This window comes from Lissotriton vulgaris, chromosome 4_1, assembly GCF_964263255.1.
Source record: "Lissotriton vulgaris chromosome 4_1, aLisVul1.2, whole genome shotgun sequence".
NCBI lineage: Eukaryota > Metazoa > Chordata > Amphibia > Caudata > Salamandridae > Lissotriton > Lissotriton vulgaris.
Genome location: NC_141691.1, coordinates 379,723,100 through 379,748,933, shown reverse-complemented (window position 1 = coordinate 379,748,933; position 25,834 = coordinate 379,723,100). Strand labels below are relative to the sequence as shown.

Below are 25,834 nucleotides of genomic sequence, written 5' to 3'. Positions count from 1 at the left end.
TTCAAAGTTGTTAACCCATTGTCTACCACTGCTAGAGATTTCTCCAAGTTAATACGGTCTATTTCCTGTATTCTCTCAGAAGCCTCTTGTTGGGATATTTTCCAAATTTCATTATAGGCAGCATACATGCCAACATATATGAAACGTTTCTGATGTGTTTTCCTGGGACCTAGTAATAAATCCCTAAGATCCATGTCTTGTCTGAGTAAGGATAATTGTTGTTTCACTTCTGTGCGTGTTGAGCTCTCTAGCCAATCAAGGCACAACTTCCCAACACTGTAGGATGTCACAATCCCTGGGTGTTCTCTTTGTACATAACGTGGATCTGGCCTATGGATACTGAACCCTTCGGTGGTATCCCTGAATCTTTTCTGACATCTGTTCATGTCTAAGGGCCAAACCAACGATTCTTTCCAGTTAGGGTCTGATCTATTGTACTGTAAAATGTCATCTATTGTTGCCCTTATTGTGAAGTCGAATTTTACCACCCCTCCATCTGTGATGGTGTTGCGCAATCGAGGTGTGTTAGGGTCCTTGTTCTTGGCTAGTTTTAAACAGGATGTCTGTTGCACAGTGTCATTTAGAAATATCATCTTTTGTGGAATGAAGCACGCTCTAAATAGCGCTTCTGTTCCCTGGACTTGCCAGCCCCTAGAACCTCAGACTGATTTTAAGTCTATTGTGTCCTTCCATAGGTCAAAACCCTGTTCAGACAATTGGGCAATAAAGTAAGCAGAGTAAATCTGTTTGGTGTTTGTCAGCATAATTTTCAGTGGTGATGTAGGTGTAACTTTATAATAAAATGGCGTTGGGTCAGAAGTGTTAAACCCTGAAAAATAAGAGAATGTCATGGAATCTACATAAGTCCTTGGAAACCCAGAATCCCAGGTACTTGAAGTCTTCAGCCAACTCAGTCAACTGACAACCCCGGGTAAGCAAAGGTAGAGGAAATAGAGCACTGATTTAGACCAATGGATTGTGACCAATTGATTGTGTATCCTGTGAACCTTCTAAATACTTGAAATATGTCCAGGACCACGTTGAGAGACGCTGCCAGGAGGCCAAATAAATCACAATGTTGTCCGCGTATAACGATATTCGGTCCTCCCAGCCTGTTGTTCATTTAAGGCCCCTAATGGTGGAATCCTGTCGGATCCACGCCGCCAAAGGCTCCAAAGCTAAGGCGAAGAGGAGCAGCAACAAGGGGCAGCCTTGTCTAGTGTCCCTACCAAGAGGAAAGACAGGGGATTTCCGATTGTTGACGACCACCTGCGCAAGCGGTTGAGGGTACAAAAGTTGCACCCATTTGATAAATTCAGGGCTGAAACCTAGTTTATGAAGCATGGCAAACATTTAGGGCCACTCGATGGTGAGAAATGCTGATGCAAGGTCCAGGGATACCACAACTGCACCCTCTCTGATCGTATCCACCTGGCATAGTACTCTAGTACTCCTTGGAGCCTGCTAAGATTGAGGGAGGTATTTCTCTCCGGCATGAACCCCGACTGATCTGGGTGCACCAGGTGGGTGAGAACGTAGAGCAAACTAGTGGCAGGGACCTTCGCAAGGATTTTGGCTTTGCAGTTGAGCAATGAAATGGACCTATATGATTAACACTGGTTGGCGGGCTTGCCCGCTTTATAAATGACAATGATGTTGGCCAGTCTGTGATCCTCGCGAAGGACCCCTACCTCTTTACTTTCTCCGTACATATCTGTGATAAAGGGAGCAGCCATGTTTGCCGTTATCTTAAATAACTATGGGGATACCGTTGGGGCCCGACGCTTTCCCCCCGCGTATATCGTGTATGGCTTTCTCAACTTCGCTTACTGTGATATCAAGATCGGAGCTCTCCTCCTTGGTGAGGACTGGCAGCCTAATATCGCGTAGGAGAGAGGAAGCCTCCTCTGTTGAGTATGTTGTGTGGGAAGTATAGAGTGATTGGTAGTACCAACCAAATTCGTCTGCGATGTCCTGTGGTGCGGTAATACGGGATTGTGAGTCAGTGGCAGTTTCAACCACCACCTCTTCGGCCCCATCTGTACACTCCAACCAAGCCAATAACTTGCCTGCCTTATTGCCCACGTCATAGATCTTGCTGAGCGTGGCCCTGTATTTTACCTTGGCCGCATCTGTGGCTATGTTGGAGAACTCCTTGGTTTTATTACAAAGCTTCTGACGTACTTCCTTCGAGTCCTGTAGCCGAACTGCGCATTCTAGATCTAGGATTTCTACCTCTAAGTGTACCTTGCCTGCTGCTCTCTCTCTGCGCTGCCCAGCAACTTGGCCCAACACAACCCCCTGAATAACAGTCTTATAAGCGTCCCAGAGTACCACGGACGAGCTAACCGATCCCAAGTTTTCCTGAAAGTACAGATCTGACCCGCTCAAACCTTATCTCTGAAGGAGGGGGTTGTGAGATACTAAGAGTTAATCCGCGCCACCCCGTCGATCGTGGGTTCGCCTACTTCTAACCTGCACTGAATAGGTGAGTGATCTGAAATCCCCCTAGCCAAGTGTTGTATGTCTTTGACAGTATGAAGGTGATGCGTAAGTGTGAGCGCACAATCTATAGGTGACATACTGCAATGAGGTCCAGAAAGATAGGTGTATTGGAGCTCATCAGGGTGCAGGCATCTCCAAACATCTGCAAGGCCCATCGCGCCTAAAAAACTATGGTTTCGCTTGCAAGAGGGCGGCAGATCTTAATGGGGCCAGCGGTCCAGGGAGACAGAGACAATAAAGTTACAATCGCCCCGATCAGTAACCTCCTGTCCGGCAACCCAAGGAGGAGATCGCAGAGATCAATAAAGGCCTGTGTATGTAAACCTGGTGGTATATACACTGAGACCAGATTCAGTGTGGACCCCTCCCAGATCTCGGAAATAGCAGCAAATCTACCCAGAGGATCAGTACGTACCATGTCAACAGTCATGGGGAACGATTTACGGACTATGATGCCCACACCCCCGGAACCAGAACCGAAAGCGGAGTGGGCTGCTAGCTGGAAGCCCCACCGCGACAGGGCCCTACAGCCATTTCCCAGCAGGTGGGTCTCCTGCAGGAGAACAATATCTGGCGATTGTCGCTTCAGGAATTGGAGAACCACCCCCCTCTTAATTTTGTCACCCAGTCAGTTTACATTCCAGAAGAGCAACTTGAGTTTGTCTAGTTCCCGTGCCCATCACCCAATCTTAAAGGTATGTGGTGAGCCAGCGAGGAGCGCTCCGCAAGGCCCACGGGGAGAGACTCTGGCATACCCACTTCTCCCCTTATCAATGAGGACATAAATAATGTTGAACCTGCATCTACGTTTACTTGACACCAACCAAATATGTCATGCCTGAGAAACAAAAAAAGAAAAACCCAAAGACAATCCCACCCCACCCTCCCTACAGACCCAGAAAACATTACTCAATACCCCCCGCCCTCCTCAGCGTTGTCAAAACCCCCTGTACCCCTAAATTAGCAGAGTGACTATCGCCCACCCTCGGGTACGTATAGCCTAACCGAGCACCAGTCCCTGAAAATTGACAAATTGACATTCAAGTCATATAGATATACTAGGAGCAACAGCCAAAGCCTAAAGAGCGCTAGGGAACTTATACAGAAATGGTAGGGGATCATGGCGAGTCTTGGAGAGAACAGTTCGACAAAGTTCAAGATGCTGACTTTGGCTCAGGTCTTAGCTGCCCTGGGCCCTGGTCTTAGCTGCCCTGGACCCGGGAGACTGGATGGGATTGTTTGACTCGCAGGACGCTTATTTTCACATCCCCGTCCTGCCGGCCCACCAGCGTTACCTGCGGTTCACGGTAGGCCATGAGCACTTTCAGTCTACCGTGCTCCCCTTCGGCCTTACCAGCGCCCCACGGGTGTTCACGAAACTGAGCAGGTTAGGGGTTTCAGACTTCCCCTACCTCGACGACTGGTTGTTGAAGGCGGGCTCGGCCCAGACACTCGTCAGCCACCTCCAGACTACGGCCGAGCTGCACCTGCTGGGGTTCTCCATCAATGTGCCGAATCAACACCTGTGTCCCTCTCAGAAGCTCCTCTTCATCGGAGCGGTTCTAGACTCTTCACAGTTTCGGGTTGATCCTCCCGAACAGCGGGTTCGGGATATTCGGGCTTTGACTCAAATCTTTCAGCCGTTATCCCGAATCTCGGTCAGGTTGACACTGCAGCTTCTGGGGCTGATGGCCGCCTGCATTCTTCTTATGCATCACTCCCGGTGGCGGATGCGGGCTCTGCAGTGGGACCTGAAGTTTCTGATGCTGGCATCAGGGCAACTTGTCCGACCATGTCTTGATCTCGGAGGGCACTGCAAGACAGTTGCAGTGGTGGCTCACGGACCGCGATTGGGTCAGCGGCAGATCCCTCTCCCTACCCCAAACGGAGCACCTAGTTGTGATGGACGCGTCCCTCCAGGGCTGGTGGGGCCAAATGGGAGAGGCGGAGATCAGAGGCCTCTGGTCTCCGGCGGAGACCCGGCTCCACATCAACCTTCTGGAGCTGAGGGCGATCCGGCTTGCACTGAAGGTATTCCTCCCCTCTGTCCGGGGGAGTGTAGTGCAGGTGTTCACGGACAACACCGCCGCCATGTGGTACTCCAACAAACAGGACGGGGTGGGGTCGTGGACCCTATGCCAGGAGGCTCTGCGTCTCTGGTAGTGACTAGAACATCAGGGCGTGACCTAGGTGGTTCAACACCTGGCAGGTTCCCTGAACGCCAGGGCGGACGAACTCATCCATCGGTGCATGATGGATCACGAATGGCGTCTGAACTCGGACGTGGCGCAAGGCCTCTTTCAGCAGTGGGGGGAGCCTTGGTTAGATCTATTCGCCACAGAAGAGAACGCCCAATGTCATCGGTTCTGCGCCTTGGAATTTCCAAGGCGGCACTCGCTCGGAGACGCTTTTCGTCGCGAGTGGAGCTGCAGTCTGTTGTACGCCTTTCCACCTATACCACTTCTGCCCAGAGTGCTGAAGAAGATCAGACGCGACCGGGCCCAAGTTATCTTTGTGGCTCCGGACTGGGCGCGAAGATACTGGTATCCCGAGCTACTCAGCATGTCTGTCGATCCCCCGATTCGTCTACCTCTTCAGGAGGACCTTCTGTCGCAGCAGCAGGGGACGGTCCTCCAACCGAACCTGTCCAGTCTCCACTTACATGCATGGAGATGGAGCGGTGGCAGTTGAGGCCATTTGACTTGCCTCCTGAATTTGTAATGTGATTCTGGCAGCCAGGCGTCCCTCCACAAAATCGGTATACGCCTGCAAGTGGAACAAATTTGTGGCATGGTGCACAGCAAAGGCTGTGGATCCCCTTTCTGCCCCTCTTTCAGAGGTTCTCCTCTTTCTTCTCTCTCTTGCCCAGCAGGGCTCTGCTCTGGGCACTATCAAGGGCTACCTCTTCCATTTCCGCCTTCTTAAGGCTACCTGATCAGCCCTCTTTGTTCAAGTCCCCAGTTGTAAATAGGTTTTTGAAGTGCTTCACTCATATGTTTCTCCTTGTTCTTTTCGTTATTCCTCAGTGGGACTTGAACCTTGTTCTGACGTATCTGATGTGCTCTCCCTACGAGCCACTTCATAACTGTCCTCTTCGTCTCCTTACTCTTAAGACTGCATTCCTGGTTGCCATCACCTCTGCCAGGAGAGTGAGTGAGCTCCAGGCTCTTTCTTCTAAACCTCCTTTCCTTTCTGTCCATCCGGACAAAGCTGTGTTGTGGACGAGTCCCTCTTTCCTGCCCAAGGTATTCACAGCCTTCCACATCGAGCAGTCCATCACCTTGCCCAGCTTCTTTCCGCCTCCGCATCCCTCGGAAGAGGAAGAGAGGCTCCACCGTCTGGATCCAAAACGTGCGCTCTCCTTTTATCTGGATCGCACACGCCAGTTCCAGGTGGATGACCAAATCTTTGTTGGTTACGTGCGCGCTGAGAAAGGTAAGGCGGTGCACAAGCGGACCATCTCTCTGTGGGTCGTGTTGTGCATCAAGGCATGCTAATCTTTGGCTAAAAAGGAGTCTCCTGTTGGGCTGAGGGCCCATTCCACTCAGGCCACTGCGGCTACTACTGCCCTGGGTCGGGGATTCCCCTTGCAGGACATCTGTCAGGCAGCTACATGGGCCTCGCTGCACACGTTCGCAAGACACTACTGTCTGGACAGCCAAGTCCGGAGAGATGGCTTCTTTGGCCGTTCCATTCTCCAGGACTTTCTGGTGTGATCATTGGTTCGCAGACCCACCACTGGGGTTGGTATTGCTGGGGTATCTATTCTAACCTGGTCCTTTCAGATGCACAAGTTACTTACCTTCGGTAACGATAGATCTGTAAGAAACAATAGTTAGTATTAGATTCCTTACCGCCCCACCCATCCTCCCCGTTCTGCAAACCGATATCTAGGGTTAAGGTCATCCCTTACAGGGCCCTAGTTTCATGGCACCAGTGTTGGTTTTCATCATGGCTCTGCGTTTCTGGCGCAGAACAGCTATATATAAGAACTGACGTCAGCGCGTGAGGGCGGCGTCTAAGTACTCCGGCGACGTCATCCCGGCGCCGACGACGGACACGGAGCCGCAGACGACGCCTACCGACGCGCAAGGGTACTGCTACGCAAAAGTTTCCGGATCCAGTCTGACTCCTGGGGATATTCTAAGGTAAGGAATCTAATACTAACTATTGTTTCTTACAAATATATCATTACCGAAGGTAAGTAACTTGTGCTTCTAGCACTAACTGGAAGGACGTTTAAAGCACAAGAAATTCGAAAAATAGGCTATGCCCAAGTAAAATGCCAAAACTGTAAAAAAATTTTGGTTTTCTGCCAAAAGTCTGCCTGTTCCTGAAAGCTGGGATGATTGTGATTTTAACACCACCAACCCTTTGTTGATACCTTTTGCAGGGGAAAAAATAGACACTTTCTTCTGTAGCACCATTTCCCTATTTTTCCTAAAACAAACCAGAATTTGCAGTATTTCTGTAAATTTCTTAGTCCCCTCCAGGGGAATTCACAAACACTGGGTACCTTTAGAATGCTCAAGATGTTGGAATAAAAGGACGCAAATTTGGTGTGGATTCCATATGTGGACAACAATTGGAGGGGCCTAAGTGCAAACTTCCCCAAATGGGTTAGCACCAGGGGGGCTAGGGGGCCTAGCAGTGAAAAGGTTAATGTTGGTGTCTCTTAAGTTTTTCACTGGTCTGTATAAGCATTGCCTCTGACAGTATTTTGGCTGTTATTATTACTAGAATAAGCCGGTCCAGTCTGCAAAGCCAGGCTATTTGTGCTCATTCCTTTCTGAAAGTTGCATCATCCAGGAAGATCTGTGTGACATTGGTGACCCATAATCCCCTGGGGTCAGCCTTTGACTTTATGTACTCAGTTGTAAAATAGTCCTAATGCGGTTGCGCTTCAGGTCTGCAAGCATATCCAAATCCTTTGTCCAGGCAAGCCCCAGTCCAAGATGTCCTCCCTGAACAGGTCAGGAGGGCTGTGCCAGTCACAGCCCAATCTCAGACAGATTCCTTTCCTGAACAGGTTGGCAAGGCTGTGATGGTCACAGCCCATACCCAAACTGAGTCCATTCCTGAAAAGGTTGGTGGAGTTGTGATGGCCACAGCTAGACAGATAATAGTGTTGTGAAGCCTGAAACTATGGATCACTCCACTCAGACAGAGAGCATGGAGGAGGAAGAGAAATCTCCCTCCCACCAGACTTTAGGAAAGGATCAGCCTCCTCAGGGAACTGATCTGACCCCTTGTGAAGAAACTGCCCCAGAGGTAGTCAGGCCTAGCCTGGCAGAGCCTTTGATGTCAGTGGACCCTTCCAAGGTGGGACCCAGTCTGGAGAAGGTAACCTGCCCCTCTCTACCCTCTCAGTCAGCCCAGGGCTGTAGAGGTCAGGGAGGCCAGTGGTGGACCCCGAAGGGCCCCCTGTCCAAAAGTACTCCTCAATCAGCAGATTAAGGGCACTGAAGCTAGTAATCCTAGCCAAGTAAAAATAAAACAAACTCCTGAGGAATCCCCCTTAAATTTAGCTAGGGACCTCCCCCAGATGGACACTGTTGGGCACAGCCAAACCTGGGACCTAAAAACCCCAAACCTGACCTGTCCCTCCAGTAAGCCAAACAGAGGGACCCAGCCTCCAGCTTTAGGTAGCCAGAGGTTGACCCTGAGAGCTCACAGCAACTCAGTCATGGAAAGAAAGGCATATATGGTGGATAGTGATTGGAGGAAGTTGAGCCCAACATTAGTGGAGTCTCACTTCAGTACTCCATACCAGCACCAGCCTTTTACTTTGCCAAAACACACCACAGGTAGAGATTCCCTATGGTGGAGACCCTCAGATACCCTTAGGGTGAGGGATTGCTTAGTGGACCATGATATAGGGGGTAACCATGCCAGTGCATATACCACCTCATATGGCCACTCAGGCAATATAGGCTTACCTGGTCAAGGATAGCCTTATCTCCTTTCGTTTGGGGGGGGGGGGGGGGTTATGTAGGAAGGTGGATATCTGACTATGGTTACCCCCAACTTTTTGCCTGATGTTTTGCTGGTTTTTCGACTTAGTTGACCTGGGACCCTGGCCCCAGGCCTACTGCTCTCTCGGTAAAATGGATTCCATGTACCTTAGGTGCATTTACCAATTGGTACTGGGCCACCTTATCAGTCCCTGTACAGTATACCTTAGGTATCCAGGGCATAGGTGTACCCAGGGCCTACCAGGGGCTGCAGCATGTATTATGCCACCCCTGGCTGGCCATCCAAATCTGACACAACTGGCTGCACGACAGCTGGGGCAAGGTGGTGTAATCACCCTTTGCTTTAGATATAGTATCCCTATATCTAACCCTAAAATGGACACATGTATTCCTATCAGTCACTCCTATGGCAGGCCTTAACAATCCTGAAGGCAGAGTGCTTGGAATTATGTGAGATGGTCCTCTGGCATGAGCTGAGCCCGTTTGCAGCTTGCTGAACCAAGTCCTAATAGCTGTTCCATGATAACGCGTACCATATACTCTTAAGTGCATTATAATCCTCGCGGTTATTTGCCAACTTTGGTATCGCTTTATCAAAACATGTCGAGTAAGGTGTCATACGAATTGGAATACTAACCCCTCGCCAATTCTGGCGACGGGGTTAGCCCTTCTAGAGGGACACGACATGTATGTAACTGTGAACCCCGGTTAAAGCTAACTGGAGCCTCAGCATCACAAAATGGATGCTGCCACCACAGACACAAGTCTGACCTCCTGCTGCTGGAAGTCCTTCCATCGAGGAGAGCTTGGACAAAGGGTTTCCTGTCAGGGGCGGTGCTAGCACCATCCCAGACAGGGTTTTGTGTATCCCAGGTAGGCAGGGCTGAGAGGAAGGTGACTGCAAGTGGCACCCCGGTGCTCACTGTGCATATGCCGGCTTGAACCAGTTCCAGGGGCACACTAGCCCCTGAGCTGGGGAAAGTCCGGACAGGGAGAGGGGTGTAACCACCCCCTTCCTGGTCCCACCCATGGGCAGGGCCTAGTCGCGTGCCAGCCCCTTTTTTTAGAATGAAGGTAGGAGCGGGCCCCTTCCCGAATTAGATAATTCTGAATCTTGACTACTTTCCACGAAAGGAACTCTTGACTTTTTCTGAAGACTCTCCCTTGTGGCTAAGGAGTAGCCACCCTGCACCCGCAGGCACCATCTAAGCATCGCGGTTTGCTGTAAGTCCATCCTCCGGATCAAGACTGCCCAGCTCGATGAGACCCGGATTCCCTGGCATCTCTGACCTCTACCTGCATCATCAGCCCAGCTGAGATTCGTGGGCTTGACGATGTAGGAAGGTGGATACCTGACTATGGTTGCCCCCAACTTTTTTGCCTGGTGTTTTGCTGGTTTTCCGACTTAGTTGGCCTGGGACCCTGCCAATCAGGACCCCAGGCCTACTGCTCTCTCTGTAAAATGGATTCCCTGTACCTTAGGTACATATCCAATTGGTACTGGGCCACCTTATCAGACCCTGTAACTCAGGGCATAGGTGTACCCAGGGCCTACCAGGGGCTGCAGCATGTATTATGCCACCCCTGGCTGGCCATCTAAATCCGACACAACTGGCTGCACGACAGCTGGGGCAAGGTGGTGTAATCACCCTTTGCTTTAGATATAGTATACCTATATCTAACCCTAAAATGGACACACAGATTCCTATCAGTCACTCCTATGGCAGGCCTTGACAATCCTGAAGGCAGAGTGCTTGGAATCGTGTGAGATGGTGCTCTGGCATGAGCTGAGCCCGTTTGCAGCTTGCGGAACCAAGTCCTAATAGCTGTTCCATGATAACGCATACCATATACTCTTAAGTGCATTATAATCCTCGCGGTTATATGCTATCTTTGGTATCGCTTTATCAAAACATGTCGAGTAAGGTGTCATACGAATTGGAATACTAACCCCTCACCAATTCTGGCGACGGGGTTAGCATTCCACCCTTCTAGAGGGACACGACATGTATGTAACTGTGAACCCCGGTTAAAGTTAACTCAAGCCTCAGCATCACAAAATGGATGCTGCCACCACAGACACAAGTCTGACCCCCTGCAGCTGGGAGTCCTTCCAGCGAGGGGAGCTTGGACAAAGGGTTTCCTGTCAGGGGCGGTGCTAGCACCATCCCAGACAGGGTTTTGTGTATCCTGGGTAGGCAGGGCTTTAGAGGAAGGTGACTGCAAGTGGCACCCCGGTGCTCACTATGCATCTGCCGGCTAGAACCAGTTCCAGGGGCACACCAGCCCCTGAGCTGGGGAAAGTCCGGCATGGGAGAGGGGTGTAACCACCCCCCTTCCTGGTCCCACCCATGGACAGGACCTAGTCGCGTGCCAGCCCCTCTTCCTAGTATAAAGATAGGAGCGGGCCCCCTTCCAAATTAGATCATCTTTGAATCAAAAAACTACTTTCCACGAAAGGAACTCTCGACTCTTCTCAAGATTTCACCCTTGTGACTAAGGAGTAGTCACCCTGCATCCGCAGGCACCATCTAAGAACACTGCGGTTTGCTGCATGTCCTTCCTCCGGAATCCGACCGACCAGCACGACGAGACCCGGCTTCCCTGGCACCTCTGACCTCTACCTACCTCTACAGCTAAGCTGAGAACTGTAGGTACGACGAGACCTCGAGGGACTGGCCATCATCAGAATTGCACGACTTCTATCCAGCACGACCGCCGAGGGATCCTCTGGCGAGTGCTTTGGGGTCCGAGAAGCCCCGACCCTGAGCAGCTCCAGCACCGAAGACCAGCCCCCCAGCATCCACGAGATCTGCGTGGGGTCCTTCTGCTTTTTGGCTGCTCACCGCGCTGTCTGGCTACTAGCCCGCTGGCTTGTGGCCTTCCCGACGACGACCGACGACATCACCACTGCTAGTCTGGTTGCTCCAGACTGGCCCTTGCTCCCTTCCAAAAGAGGAGCACCCCGGACCCTCCATGTCCACTCCAGACGCCATTTTAGGTCCACCGCGTGGGCTTGAATTTGCCAAGACTTGTTGCCCCAATCCTGGGTCCAGCGACGTCGACCGCATCAACCATCGTGGGACAGCTCGCACCTCCATCCTGGTCGCCGACAACGCCTCCTGGTCCGTGAGACTGCAGAGCCCAGCGTCGCCCACTCACCTGGTCGAGGTGACTCCATCCGGTGCCCTCCTGGTGCCCATCTGATCACTGGCTAGTGATTCAGGACTTGGTCCCCTCTGCTTACAGGTGTCTTCCATCTTCGATCCAGGCTTGGATCCACCGAACAATCTTCACTGGTCGCCTGCCAGCAACTCCTTCTTTCAGGCTCCTGGTTCGTCAACGAGGGTTTCCGACGACACTTGAACCCTATGCAGCCGCAGCTCCTGGGCTAGGTAACTTCGGCATTTCGGTGCCCCAGCATAGCCTCACTATCCAAAGGGTCCAGATCCACTCTCGTTTTCAGCCTACCTTAACGGGTTCGCCCGAGAACACTAACTTTGCTTTTACTAGCCTCCATAGACTTTGTCCCGCATCCCGCGTGAGAGTGCACACTCTGCACCCGAGTCCCCTAGGCCTCCTACTAGTAATCTGAAGGTTCAGTAACGTAGTCCTAGCGATTCCAAAGCCTATTAGTCCAGTACTGACCTGCTAGTAATTTCGCATTCCACTTCCATAGTATATGGTTTTCCGTGCCCCTCGGGCATTTGTGTAAATTGTGCAACTTAAAGTATTTTCGTAAGAGTTTTGTTGTGTGCTTAGTACCCTGTCCTCATAAAGAGTACAGGGCTGTTGTGATCTAAATAAATACACTGTTTATTTTCATAACACTTGTGTGGTGTCCTTTCACTTGGTGTTCAAGGGGTATATGTGATGGTATAACAGCTGGCTTAACACGCCCTCTAGAGTTTAGCCCGAAGACTGCTCGTATCCATGCTACTAGGATAGCTGGTCTATAAGGTTGACTTACAACCAATCATCAATAAGGGTTGTTTGGACTGATACAAAGTGCTCACTAGAATAGTGAACATTATATATCAGGCCAACTTCTCACAGACGAGACCTGAGGGACCGGCCATCTTCAAAACCTGCACGACGCTTAACCAGCACGACCGCCGAGGGATCCTCAAGTGAGTGCTTTGGGGTTTGAGAAGCCCTAACCCTGAGCAGCTCCAGCACCGAAGTCCAGCCCCCCAGCATCCACGAGATCTGCGTGGGGCCCTTCTGCTCTTTGCTGCTCACCGCGTTGTCTGGTCACTTGCCTGCTGGCTAGTGGCCCTCCTGACGACGTACCACGACAATTTCATCGCTGGTCTGGTTGCTCCAGACCGGCCCTTGCTCCCCTCCAAACGAGGAGCACCCCGGACCCTCCTGGTCCACTCCAGACGCCATCTTGACTCCACCGCGTGGGCTTGACTGTGCCAAGGTTTGTTGCCCCAATCCTGGGTCCAGCATCGCCGACAGCAGACACCTTCGTGGGACAGCTCGCACCTCCAGCCTGGTCGCCGCAACGCCTCCTGGTCCGCCTCCTGGTCCGAGGGACAGCAGAGTCCAGCGTCGCCCACTCACCTGGTCGAGGTGACTTCATCCGGTGCCCTCCTGGTGCCCTTACAATCACTGGCTAGTGATTAAGAACTGAGTCCCCTCTGCTTTCAGGTCGTCTCCATCACCGATCCAGGCTTGGATCACACCGAACATCTTCACTGGTCGCCTGCCAGCAACTTCTTCTTTCAGGCTCCATAGACTACAACGAGGATTCCCAACGTCTTTTGAACCCTATGCAGCCGCAGCCCCTGGGCTAGGTAACCTGAGCATTTCGGTGCTCCAACATAGGTTCACTATCCAAGTGTCCAGATCCTTTTTCGTTTTCAGTCTATCTAGTCGGATTCGTCCGATAACAGTAACTTTACAAATACTAGCATCCATAGACTTTGTCCCGCATCCCGTGTGAGAGTGCACACTCTGCACCCGATCTCCCTAGGCCTCCTGCTCCTAACCTTAGGGTTCAGTAGTGTAGTCCTAGCGATCCTGAAGCCTCTGGATCTTGTTACTTACCTGCTAGTATTTCGCATTCCACTTTTAGTGTATATGGATTTTCGTGCCCCTCGGGCATTTGTGTAAATTGTGCAACTTAAAGTATTTTCGTAAGAGTTTTGTTGTGTGCTTAGCTCCCTGACTCATAAAGAGATCAGGGTAGACTTGTTATAAATAAATATCCTTTTATTTTCATAACAACTTGTGTGGTGTCCTTTCACTTGGTGTTCAAGGGGTATATGTGATGGTATAACAGCTGGCTTAACACGCCCTCTAGAGTTTAGCCTAAAGACTGCTCTTGTCCATGCTACTAGGATAGCTGGTCAATAAGGTTGACTTACAACCAATCATCAATAAGGGTCGTTTGGTATGATACACAGTGATCACTGGAAGAGTGAGCACTATATATCAGACCAACTTCTCACAGTCGTCATTACGAACTCCACAGCACCATAATGGCTACTGACAAGTTTGCTATAAAAATTCTCAGCACATTAAACCCACACTGATGCCAGTGTGGGATTTAATGTAAAATGCACTACAGAGGGCATCTTAGAGATGCCCCCTGAAACCTAACCTACAATCCACGTCTTGTCTGAGAGGCTGCCTAGACTGCCACACATCAGAAATGTTGCTGGACCCCTGGGTGTAGAGCCCCTGCTTTCCTGGCCCTGCAACAATGCACATCCTGGGCGAGGTGCTAGGTCTCCTCCCCCAGAATGGGCAAGGGGAATCTTCAAAGACATACCGCCTTTGTGAGCTTCTCCAGGCCACTTGCATTTCTCAGCAACTGACCCCTACCGTTTCTGACCCCCACTCTGTCAGGAAGTCTGGAGAGTAACCCTATGTGAGGAAGGTGGGTGTGCCAGCCTGTGCCAACTCCACCCCTCAGGTGGGAGAGGCGAGGTGAAGCACAACTCGGGGCTCCGGCCATCTTGAGGATGGGGAGCCATGCCCAATCAGAGATAGGCTCCTGCCCCCCTCCCACAGGAGAGGAGCAGGATAGGGGGTGTACTCACCCCAGAACAGGGACCTATTGGTCCCTGCCCTTGCCCTACCTATATCGCCCCTAAATTTTGTATTTAGGGGCACCCTGAACCTTCCTTCCTTAGATCCCAATTTCGAAACAAAAAAGTAGACCAAGAAGAAGAAGATTTGCCGTGCAGCTGCTAACAAGAGGATGACACCAATTGACTTGTCCCCAGCCCTACAGGTCTGTTGATCCTTGAACCTACTCCTGCTAAATCTTGGTGTCTCCTGCGGACTGCAACCTGGAGAACCCCAGAGGACCTGCCTGCCTTGACCCTCTTAGAGACTGGGACTCCCATGAGCAGTGGTTCTGCTTAAACAGCGACACCCCTGGTTCCAGCCAGGAAACGCGAATCCAGCACACTCTGCACCCGCCGAGCTCGGCCTGTGCCCGAGTGGACAAAGACCCTGAGGACGTCCCCCCGACCATTCTGACCTGGAATCCAGTGCCCAAGGACCCCCCTCGACGACCCCGATGACACCAGCAGCCTCAGAATCGGGGACCCCTCCAGCCGCAACCAGCAGAGGGTAAGATTTCCCGATTTTAAAAGACACCCCTGCCCCCGGGGCCCTCTGGCCCCCTGTGCCCAACTCCGGGGTGCCTACCTATCCTCTAAGACCCCAAATTACCCCTCGAAGTGTTGGTCGCTACCGAAGAGTCTCCGTCCCTGAGCCTGCAGCCTTTGTCCACTTTCCAAGAACTCCATGAATAACATTGAGCCAGACGGCTCAAAAGCACCCTGCACCCAGCCGCCCGAGTGCCCCTGGAAGTGCAACCTTTGTCTTCATCTGCTTCCCCATTTGCCGTGAGCAAGTGACCAGGAGCCCAGCTCCCACAGCTGCGTGGCCGCTAGCCAGCAGCCACCAACCGCAGGCCCCCTGCCTCTCCTTGGATAACATTGGGCCTAACTACCTCTGCACCCGGCTGCCCCTGTGTCGCTGAGGGTGTAACAACTGTACCTACCTGACCCTGGGAGACCCCCGAGTCTATGCCCAGAACCTCAACTCTGCCAGTCCAGTACTTACCCAAAAGCTGATAACTCACTTTCCTTCCATAGGATAACATTGACTGTTTCACTTGAAAATTCTTCTAAGTGTGGAGTTCTGGAACTTTAAAATATTCATCTAAAATCAGCTGAACAACAAATTCCGATTTACTCATCTGGTATCAGGATAGAACCCAGTGCTTCATCTTTTAGCCTAGCATTGACCCTGAAAAGTAATTTTAACCGTATTTACTAGTAACTTGAATTGCCTTCCATAGGAACCCATTGTCTGGTTTTCATCAGAAATGTCGATTTTTAGAAACTACAAATATTCCTTAAAAATCGCCTGTTTGACTTAACCACATTCTTTCAACTGTAATCAGAACACTATTAAACTGCTAAGTGAATTTCCTCCCATAGGATAACATTTGTGACTCTGTGTGAAAAAGTTTTGAAGTGTCAACTTTTAAAATACAATAATATTCCTTAAAAATCACTACTGTAACCAAAACACTTTTACTTAACTGTTTACAGTGCATGTCCCAGGACTGAATCTAGGATCCAGTCCTGTGGTTAGAAAAGTAATCTACAAAGTAACTATTTGCTTTTAACTAGAAATTCTCATTGAGCGCAATGTTGCTTAGTGTTTGAAATTGTGTTGCCTATTGCAACAACTGTAGCTATTGTAATCAAAAAGTCTATTGCCTATTTGAAAAGTATTTAACTAAAGTAATTCATTCTGAGAAAGTATATTTTGAGACCTTGTTGGTTCTAAAATAAAACTGCTATATCTTTTGATACAAAACAACTGGCCTAGAGTTCAGTTCTTGAGTGTGTGAAACCATTTGCTGACTGAATGTGTACAACATATTCTTTACACTGTCCTCTGATACTGCCTTACTGCTCTACTCGACCAAGCTACCACTTTAGAGCGTAAGGTTATATCTAACTTTAGCCTCTGCCATACCTCTGGGGACTGTGGACTCTGTGCACACATTACCTTACTTTGGTCCAGTATATACAGAGCCACTTTCTTACACTTACCAACTGCAGAAGGATGAAAGGCTGAGTGGACCTGTCAGGATTTGAACCTGTGACCATGAAATCAAAAACAGGCCTCTACAGTGGACGCATTAGTCCACTAAGCCACCAGACACGACATCCCTATATTAGTACAACTTTTCATATTTAAAAGGTGCATGATTTTGCATAGTTTAAGTATATGTAAGGCTATAATAATTCTTGGTTATTTTTTTCTCAAATTGTGATACTGACCTTGATATGAACTTTAGCGTTAAACACAGAAATTATGGAGTCAAAAAGTCAATGTACACCATTGTATAGATTTCATTTTTGTATTTTTGGTACAGGTGATCGGTTTCGCAGTATAATTGATGATGCTTGGTGGTTTGGAACCGTGGAGAGTCAACAGCCTTTCCAGTTGGAGTATCCTGATAGCTCTTTTCAGTGCTACAGTGTGCAGTAAGGCAATTTAAATATTTGGGAATAGTGAAATTAATTATTCTTTACCGTTTATTAAAAAAAATGCCAGTCCTTTTCACAAATTGTCATTGTAGAAAAGTATTTCCTCTCCGATGTTAGCCATAGGCTGGTATGTTACATATATGTAAGTACATAACAGTATAAAGGTTAGTGATTGCAGGATGTGTACAGAAATTGCATGTACAATAAATGCAACAAAATAAGAAAAAACCCTTATGTATAAAAATAGTTTACAGAACACCCTTTAGCTAACATAATCTCTCATTATTAATAGGCTTCTTAATTCCGATGGAGCTGGAGCAGCTCCATCGGAATTACAGTTTTCTTAGCTTTCACATGGATATTTTGGTTGCTAAAAATTGCCTTAATTTTGTTGTGAAAGTCTGGGGGTAAATGAGGAATTGCCACAGGGTTTAAGCCTTATAAGGATAGTCACAAACAAATGTTAGGTAACAGATTCACATAAGTTGGTGTTTAGAATTATCGCACAAATCCAAGTCTTGCAAGAAATGCTTCCTGATGAACCGTAAGGCAATCGGGGGATGCCAAGCCATACTTGACTTCGCCATGCACTGATGTGGGTGCTTAAGTCCCACTCAAAGTCGAGGGAGAGGACCTGCTCCCAAGGTTGTTCTGCAAAAGATCTTCCTTGCCTTAAAAATCCGTAGGCAAGTTGAAGAAAAAGAAAAGCAAGAAAATGGAGCATGGTTCTCCCCATCCCACCACTCTCAACCTGAGAAGTAGGCAGATGTCAAGGTGCCTGTCAGTCTCATCTCCTGTCAAGGAACCAGTTCCTCACCTTGTTTCGATGCACCCCAAATTCCGGGTTCCATCTGCAACATCATAGGAGATAATCTTTCAAAAAAGCCAAGTTGTAAATATTTGGCACCCTTTTCCCTTCCTTTGATGCTTTTGGGCCCCACAGGTCCGAGGACACCTCCAGTCTGATTACTGTCAGCCAATCCGTCCTCAACTCCCTCTGTGCCTAATGTCCCAGCTGCAGGGTCTGCATCTCCGGCACCAATGTCAATCAAACTTTGATTCCGGCACCAAGATCCATGCCGACAACGCCCCTGATGCTAGAGTAGGACCAGATTGTTTCATTTGACTCTGAAAAGAATTCCACATGACCGACCAAAGTTGCCTCCAGTGCAAGTCCTGACGCAACCTCATTCAGACTCAGACAGGACATTGACCTTTCCTAGAAGTTGCCCACAAGCACTCCACCCGAACCCTCAGCAGAAGAATCTGCACAATTTGATGCAGTGATCTGGTGGGTGGACGAAGTCTTTGACTTAAAGCTACTATTAGAAGTAAAAACAAATGTCTTCAAAGAGGTTCTGCAGCCTGGTCAGGCTTCAACAGAGCCCCTTTTTCCTTTTAATGAGGCCCTCACAGACACATTAATTAGCACCTGGGTATAGCCTTGCTTTTGACCGCCGGTCTAATCTGAGAACCTAATGGTCCAGGCATCTGAAAGTAGAGTGGATTGGGACTAGTTTCCCTTGACTCCTTCTCAAAGAGTAAGGAAACATATGGAGACATTTTGGAAACAGATGTTTTCCTCAGCTAGTCTCGTTCTTCGCTCTGTCAATGCTCTCTCCTGAACGATATTTGCCTGCATTGTGATCAGTGAAATCTTGCCAGCAGTCCCCCATGAATGCTGCTCCAGCCTAGCACAAATAATTCCTGATAACCAAGATATGACAAAATATGTTATCCTTTCAAGGACTGGACATCAACAACTGTTTAGGCAGGGCTGTCTGTACCGTTGTGGTGCTTCCACGCCTCGTATATGAGATCCTCAGTTTTTTCAGGTGATGTCCTGGCATCATTGACGGATATACCATTTAACAATATTAGGATCTTCGGGGACAAAACATACTCTGCAGTAGAGCGCTTTAAAGAAAGCAGTGCCATAATAAGCTCCCTCTGACTTTAGGCGCACATACAGCAGTATCTGTAACAATTCTGTCCCTTTGGAGGCTTTGGAATGGGTATGGCGTACAGTCTATGTCAAAGTCCACCACCTCAACAATAGGGTCCCCCAGTCCTATTGATGCCCTTTCCAGGGATCCAGCCGGCAGCATCTAGACCAGAAGGGACAATGTACTACACAGTATCCTGCCTGTCCCCCTTCAGCTTCCAAGGCACCTTAGTTCTCTCTCAGTGAATCATGAATACCCTTTAGGAGGCATGATAAGGTAATACATCCAAGGGTGACAGCGCATTACATCTGATAAGTGTGCCCCCCAAATAGTCCTACAGTTTAACCTCCTCCTCCTCTTTCTGTCCGACCTGCCATGTGTACCTCCTACATCAGAGCAGCTTTCTTGGTACCATTTGTTCTGTCTGCTGCAGGAAGTCCAGGCTGTTTTGGTTTGTTTGTCAGTTTGGACTGGACTGTTCCCATGAGACACAGGGTCAAGACTGACTTGCATATGGCTGTGTCTTAACTGGGGTGTCGAGGTGAGCTAAAGAACGATGATGGATTCAACCCAGATCTGTGACTGGGGGTGAGTGTCTGAAAAGTTTCAGTGCTCAGTCTGTCATCTCATTGTGTTTGCTCTTTTGGACTTGTGGACAAAAGATCCATTGCAAGGGTTCTTCCATCGAAAATTAAGAATGGGTGCTGTTACAGTTATTTCCTTTGCCAAATATGGCTGGAGGCCACTATCCTATTTTAGATCTTCACCCTTTCAACTTCTTCCTGATAAAAAACCAAAATCAATATGTTCACGCTGGCACAGGTTCTATCAGCTTTTGGTCTACGAGACTGGGTGATAACATTGGATCTGCAGGGATCATATTTGCACAGTCTCCTCCTGCAGTCACACTGGTGCTACCTATGGTTCAAAGACGGCCAACCACGGTTATGCTCCTCTGGCTCCTCAGGGTCGATGTGATGCTATAAGGGTTCCGCTTCCAGATCTTTCCGAACTCAATTTGAATTACACTGAGTTCAAGTCGGATCAGGCAGGGGACAAAGGACGGGAAGGGACAGCAGGGACAAAGGATCTGTAAAACACAAGCAGACAGATTAGCACACACCCCTAATACTCTAGTCTACTCTCAATAGATCTCACTAGAAGGCCGGTTACCTTATATGCAGATCCTCTGTCAAATAAAACAGCAAAACACCCAAGACCACTTCAGTGATTCAAACCATAACCTGCACAATATATCTCCTGATTGATTCATCAGTGTATGTAGAGTTTTTCCTTTCCTTTATCTATCTTGTAAATACAAGTTCATTGTCATGGCCAATTCCAATTACTGACCGGAGTACCTAATTAGCGGCGTTATCACCACCGCCTTACTTTGTAACCACAAGTCACTGCACAGTGTACTAATTTCTCCGCTGTGTATCTACAGCTTTACATTTGAAACAAAAGGTAGCGATCCTCCTCAGTCTGATTCAAAACGCTTTCCCCAATTCAATTGAACTAGTTGCCCTAATCCGTAAGTGCTCCACCTCTACGGGGATCAACACGCTTCAACTAAGGCCTAGTTATATATGAGTCAAAAAGAAACCTTTTGGCGAACAGTTTCGGACCCTCCGTTGACATTCACGAAGAGGTCCATAAATTCTTTCCGCTAAACGAGCGGAGCAATGTCAAGTCTCGAGAGAATGAGCTTGGCTCTTCTCTCCCTACCTGCGGCCGCTCTTCCTTCAACTGTTGGCCTCTGGACTTCAGCGGATCCTCGCTCTCCAGGACTCTGAAAGGAACAAAACGGCCAGCTTCTCTGATGCGACGTCTTCCCTCCGGAACGCCGAAAAACACTGTGGCACAAGAATTACGCGCGCGCATGCAAGCGCGCGGCTCTCCTAAATCTCCTCCCATGCCTCTAAGCCTTGTGGGCCTTGTAGTCCCTATTTCGCTATTAACGTTCAGGTAGGCACCTAGCTGGATCCCGACAACCACATTTTCAGCTTTCTGTGCTCCATTTGGCCTCACCGGGGCGCCCGTGTGTTCAGGAAAGTGATTGCTACAGTCTGAGCACATCCTTCAAAAGTTTGGTATACTAGCCTTCCTGTTCCTCATGGACTTGATGTTGAAGGCAGGCTCACCATAGTTGATCATAAATTACCTCCTGATGACTATCATCCTCCTAACATCTTTTGGGATCTCTATTGGTGTGCCACGGTAGCACCTAACTCCTTCAGAGGCTTCATTTCATTGGAGCCATTCTGGATACAGTGCAGTGTCGAGCCTTCCGTCTAAGACAACAACTCCATGACATTTGGGCTATGATCTGATATTTCATCCTGGATCTCAGTGAGCAAGACTGATACTTCTTGGCCTCGTGGATCCTGCAAATGGACCACGCCATTGGCATATGTGGGCTCTGTAGTGGGATCTGAAGTCTGTGGGCTCAGCACCAGAGAAATCTGTCACATTCCATCCAGGTGTCGAAGGAGACAGCAAAAGATCTGCATTGGTGGTTACTAGACCGCAATTGGACGAATAGCTGACTGATATGGAGCTGGCTCATTGGCAGAGACCCAATGCACATCATTCTGCTGAAGTTGCACACAATTTGCTTGCCACTAAAAGTATTCTTTCAGTCCTTCAAGGGGGAACGTGTGCAAACCCTCACAGACAACACTTCTACCCTCTGGTACTGCTATATCTAGGGCAGTGTTGGGTAGTGGACCCTGTGCCAGGAGGCCTTACGCCTATTGAACTGGCTGAATTATGCAGTCTCTGCGCATCCTAAGCCTCATGCTGGAAAACTGAGCAATGACAGTTAACTGCCTTTGACCTACTTCGATCTACCGGAAATTGTGATTGCAATTTGAACAGCTAGGTGTCCATCCACCAAGAGCATCTGTGTTGGACACTGGGAGAAGTTCATTGTTTGGTGTTCTTATCAGCATATCCTACCTGTACAAACCCAGCTGTCTGATGTTTTACTTGTTTTCCTATCTTTAGTCCAGCAAGGCCTTGCTGTGGTTCCTTTAAACATTAATTGTCAGCCTTATCAGACTTTTTTACGATTATCTGATCAACCATCTCTATTTAAATCACTTGTACCATCTCTGTTTAAATCACTTGTGGTGCTGCTTTTCTGAAATGGTTAACTCACATATTTCGACAACTTAAATTTCGTTCTCACAATTTTAGTGTTTACCCCGTTTGAACCAATGCCCACCTGCTCTCCCAGGTTAACCCTGAAGACTGCTTTCGAAATAGCGATCACATGAGATTGTCACATTAAAGAGTTACAAGCATGTGCAGCAACAGTTTTTTTCTGGCATAACTAGTGCTGAGGATTAAGATAGCGTTCCTAACAAACGTTGTGATGCCTTTTCATATCATACAGTCGATTACTTTGCTAGCGTTCATTGCGACACCATATCCAGGCAAGGAGGAAGAGATACTCCATGGTTTTGTCAAGCTGCTTCAGCTGCGTGCGCTCCACCTGATCAAAGCAGGTAGCGAGACGAGCTGCTTTCTTGCGCTGTGAGCAGCAGCACACACAGCAGCACCAGTGGGCCAGCGCTTCTCCCTCCCACACTTACATCTCCCATTGTCTGTTGACGTTCGCCTGTCAAATGACTCTCCTAGCCACAGGAGGACCAGGAAATTCCCTTGGGGCCATCTGCCAGCACAGTCCTCTACCCCCACAGTGGGGGAATTCCAGCCGCGTCAAAGCAGCTAAGTAGCTGCCACTACGTCATCCAGGCGATCACAACGTGTACGACGGACAGGGAGCCGTACAACACCACCTTCCGACGTGCAGGGTTACTGCTGACGAAAACGTTCTGGATCCAGTCTGACACCTTGGGGTAATTCTAAGGTAAGGAATCTATCACTAACTAATGTCTCTTACAGATATATCATTACCGAAGGTAAGTAACTTGTGCATCAATAACCTTAAGCTGCAAGCTGTTCATCTAGCGATCAAAGCCTTACTAATTCGCCTACAACACCAAGTTGTCCTTATTCGAACAGGCAATATGACAACAATGTATTATTTATAAAAACGTGGAGCCACACTCTCTCCAATTATCTCACTTAGCTCAGAAAATATGGCAATTAGCTATACACCACAAAATTAGTTTTTTAGCAGAACATGTCCCTGGACAAGCAATCAGTTTGCGGACTTTCTGAGCGATCACAACAAGAATGTGAAATTCACCCCAATGTTATTAAACCATACAAATGGGGATTCCAAGGGATAGACCTGTTTGCTACAAAAGAAAACACGAAATCTGCACACTTTGCAACAGATATCACCACCATCAGTCGAAAGGCAATGCTCTATAGATGAACTGGTTAGGGATATTTGCATATGCTTTTCCACCTCTACCACTACTTCCATTAGTGGTCAGGAAATTCAGGCAAACATTGTTCACCATGATACTAATAGCTCCCACATGGGCTCGACAACCTTGGTTCTCAGCACTCATGGAACTATCTCTAGTCCCACACTAGAAGCTTCACCTCAACCCGGACCGTCTCACGCAGAACCATGGAACATTTAAACATCCCAATCCCAAAGAAATTAATCTTGCAATTTTGTTCCTGAAGTCTTAGAGTTTGGATGCTTAAATTTTCCTCTAGACTTAATGAACATTCTTAAGTAGACTCTTAAACCAACTACAAGGCAATGTTATGCAGCAAAACGGAAACGTTTTCTTATATTCTATCACAACATCTTTTTTTATCCTCTGCAAGCAATTACACAAACTCTTATTTTATTCCTATTGCATTTACAAACTGCTGGATTAGCATATACTTCTATAAGATTACATCTTACAGCTATTGCCGCATATCACCTGAATAGACAACACATATCAGTGTTTAAAATTCCTGTTATGAAAGCTTTCATGGAGGACTTAAAATAATAATTGTCCCTAGATTTTCACCTGCCCCAGCATGGAATTTAAACAGTGCTCTAACATGATTAATGGGTCCTCCTTTTGAACCTTTACATTCTTGTCAGTTGCTATATCTTTCATGGAAACTTGTTAGGGCTCGGGCCTAGCGTACACTGCGTAAGCAGTGTGGGTGTGGCCCAGAGTCCTGTTCCAGGCGATTTGAAATTGGACCCTGCATTCCACAAGGCTCGTGCCCTTGTGGAATCCAAGGCGCAATTTAATTGGCCTTCCGGTGCGTGCTGTTTTTAAACAGAACACGCAATAGGCCATAGGCGGTCGCGTAGCTCCGCCTATGGCCTATTGGTGTCTGATACGCGCACCAGAAGGCCATATCTCTTCAATTACCGTGGCTGTTAAGCCGCGGTAATTGAAGTGATATGCTCGCAGTGGCGCGCGCGTACCACTAGAGGGCTTTATTTTTTTTTTTTTTACAATTCGATCGCTTTTGCAATCGGTTAAAGTGCAGCTTGTTTAAGTTTATTATTCCATTTTTTAATGGTTATTCAATATATATATACTTTTATTTAATATACACTTTCCCCCCTGCGGTGTTATTTGATGTCCCTGTTTCTATCAACTTTGTGTTGCTCTACCTGTGAGTGACAATTGATTTGTGCGTGCTTGGATGGTTGTTGTTGAGCAAAGCCGGTGTGGCTTTTACGACAATGCTTTTTTTCGCCACTTTGTGTTTAACTTGGTAAATTTAGTCTTTACAAAGATGGGATGTCTTTTAAAAAAGTTACATTGAAATCGCTTGGACTTGCACAGAGTCTTAAGGTTTGAGAACTGGTAATGAAGTACACAATTTGGGTATCCAGTGTCGCTTGACACCAAAAATCGCATCCTAGGAGAGTGGAGACAAATGCGCATCACAAGTTGTGAAGTTTGCTCCGAAGTGTGCTGCTGATTTACGGCCCCCTTCCCTCCGGGGAATGTGCTGCTGCTGCCTGTCCCCCATGCGCCACCCCTAACCCCGCCTCCCTCGATGCCCCGCAATCACCCCATCTGGCTGGGGACTGGAGGCCATGAGAACCGGCGCGCCCTCCACGGGGCAGCCGGAAAGATAAAAGTAAGCGGCCTGGGCGCGCCATGTGATCCCCGGCGCTTGCCTCCAATTCACAGTTTTTTGCTCGGTAATAATCGCAGCCACGTCCTCCCCCACGTGCGAACCAATGCGAGGCATGAAGCCCCGGCTGTGCACGCAGCGTGTATTTGTGTCTAGGGAAGTAAAATCGTGGCCTGGTGCTGAGTGTTGTGGTCCATCCCCTGCCCCCACCGCCCCTGGACGGGCATCCGGGGAAAAGATCCATGCAGAATGAATGCTGCAGCCCTTCCTCGCATATTACGTGCTGCTTTATTGAACCGGAAATCCGCATTTAATTTTCAATGGTGCACTTAAAAGATGTTTTTTTTTCCTGCTTCGCTCAAACAAATGTACATGTTCTTCAGGCTTCAACTTTTTAAATGTATTTTTAAATTATATGTTAAGAGTTGCGATTCAGCAGGCCATGATCTGAGCGCGACCGCTGGGTTTACGCACTTCTTATCCAGAGAAAGTAATACCCTAGATTATTGCAGTCTGTATTCTTGCTCAATCACTCACGCTGACTCAGGTTCACTCACTCATGCGGCCGGTCTTGATCACTCACTTATTGGCTCATCCCATGAGGAGTGAGAATAGGGTACTGCTTGCGTCTTCTTTTTTTGATAGATCATTTGCTCACTCATTCACTCGCTCCCATACTGCCTAAGGCTTACTTACTAGGACCCGCTGCCTCATTTGGTCACTCATTGCAGCTCATTCACGTACTCATTCACTCACTGACTCACTTGCCCTCCCCCTGCTCACACACTAATTCAGAAACTCACACACTTACCGATGCTCACACATCACAAACTGGCTACGGCTTACT

The 25,834-nt window shown here is 48.5% G+C and overlaps 1 protein-coding gene across 2 annotated transcripts in view; it reads left to right on the top strand.

The window, feature by feature from the left end:
* The window catches only part of BRWD3 (bromodomain and WD repeat domain containing 3), a 1,253,402-nt gene that overhangs the window by 776,734 nt on the left and 450,834 nt on the right, over positions 1-25,834 (top strand). For both annotated transcript variants that reach the window (XM_086918755.1, XM_086918756.1), the window contains one exon: positions 16,900-17,011. In XM_086918755.1, the coding sequence (XP_086774881.1) occupies positions 16,900-17,011 (112 nt within the window). The remainder of the gene's footprint in view (positions 1-16,899; positions 17,012-25,834) is intronic.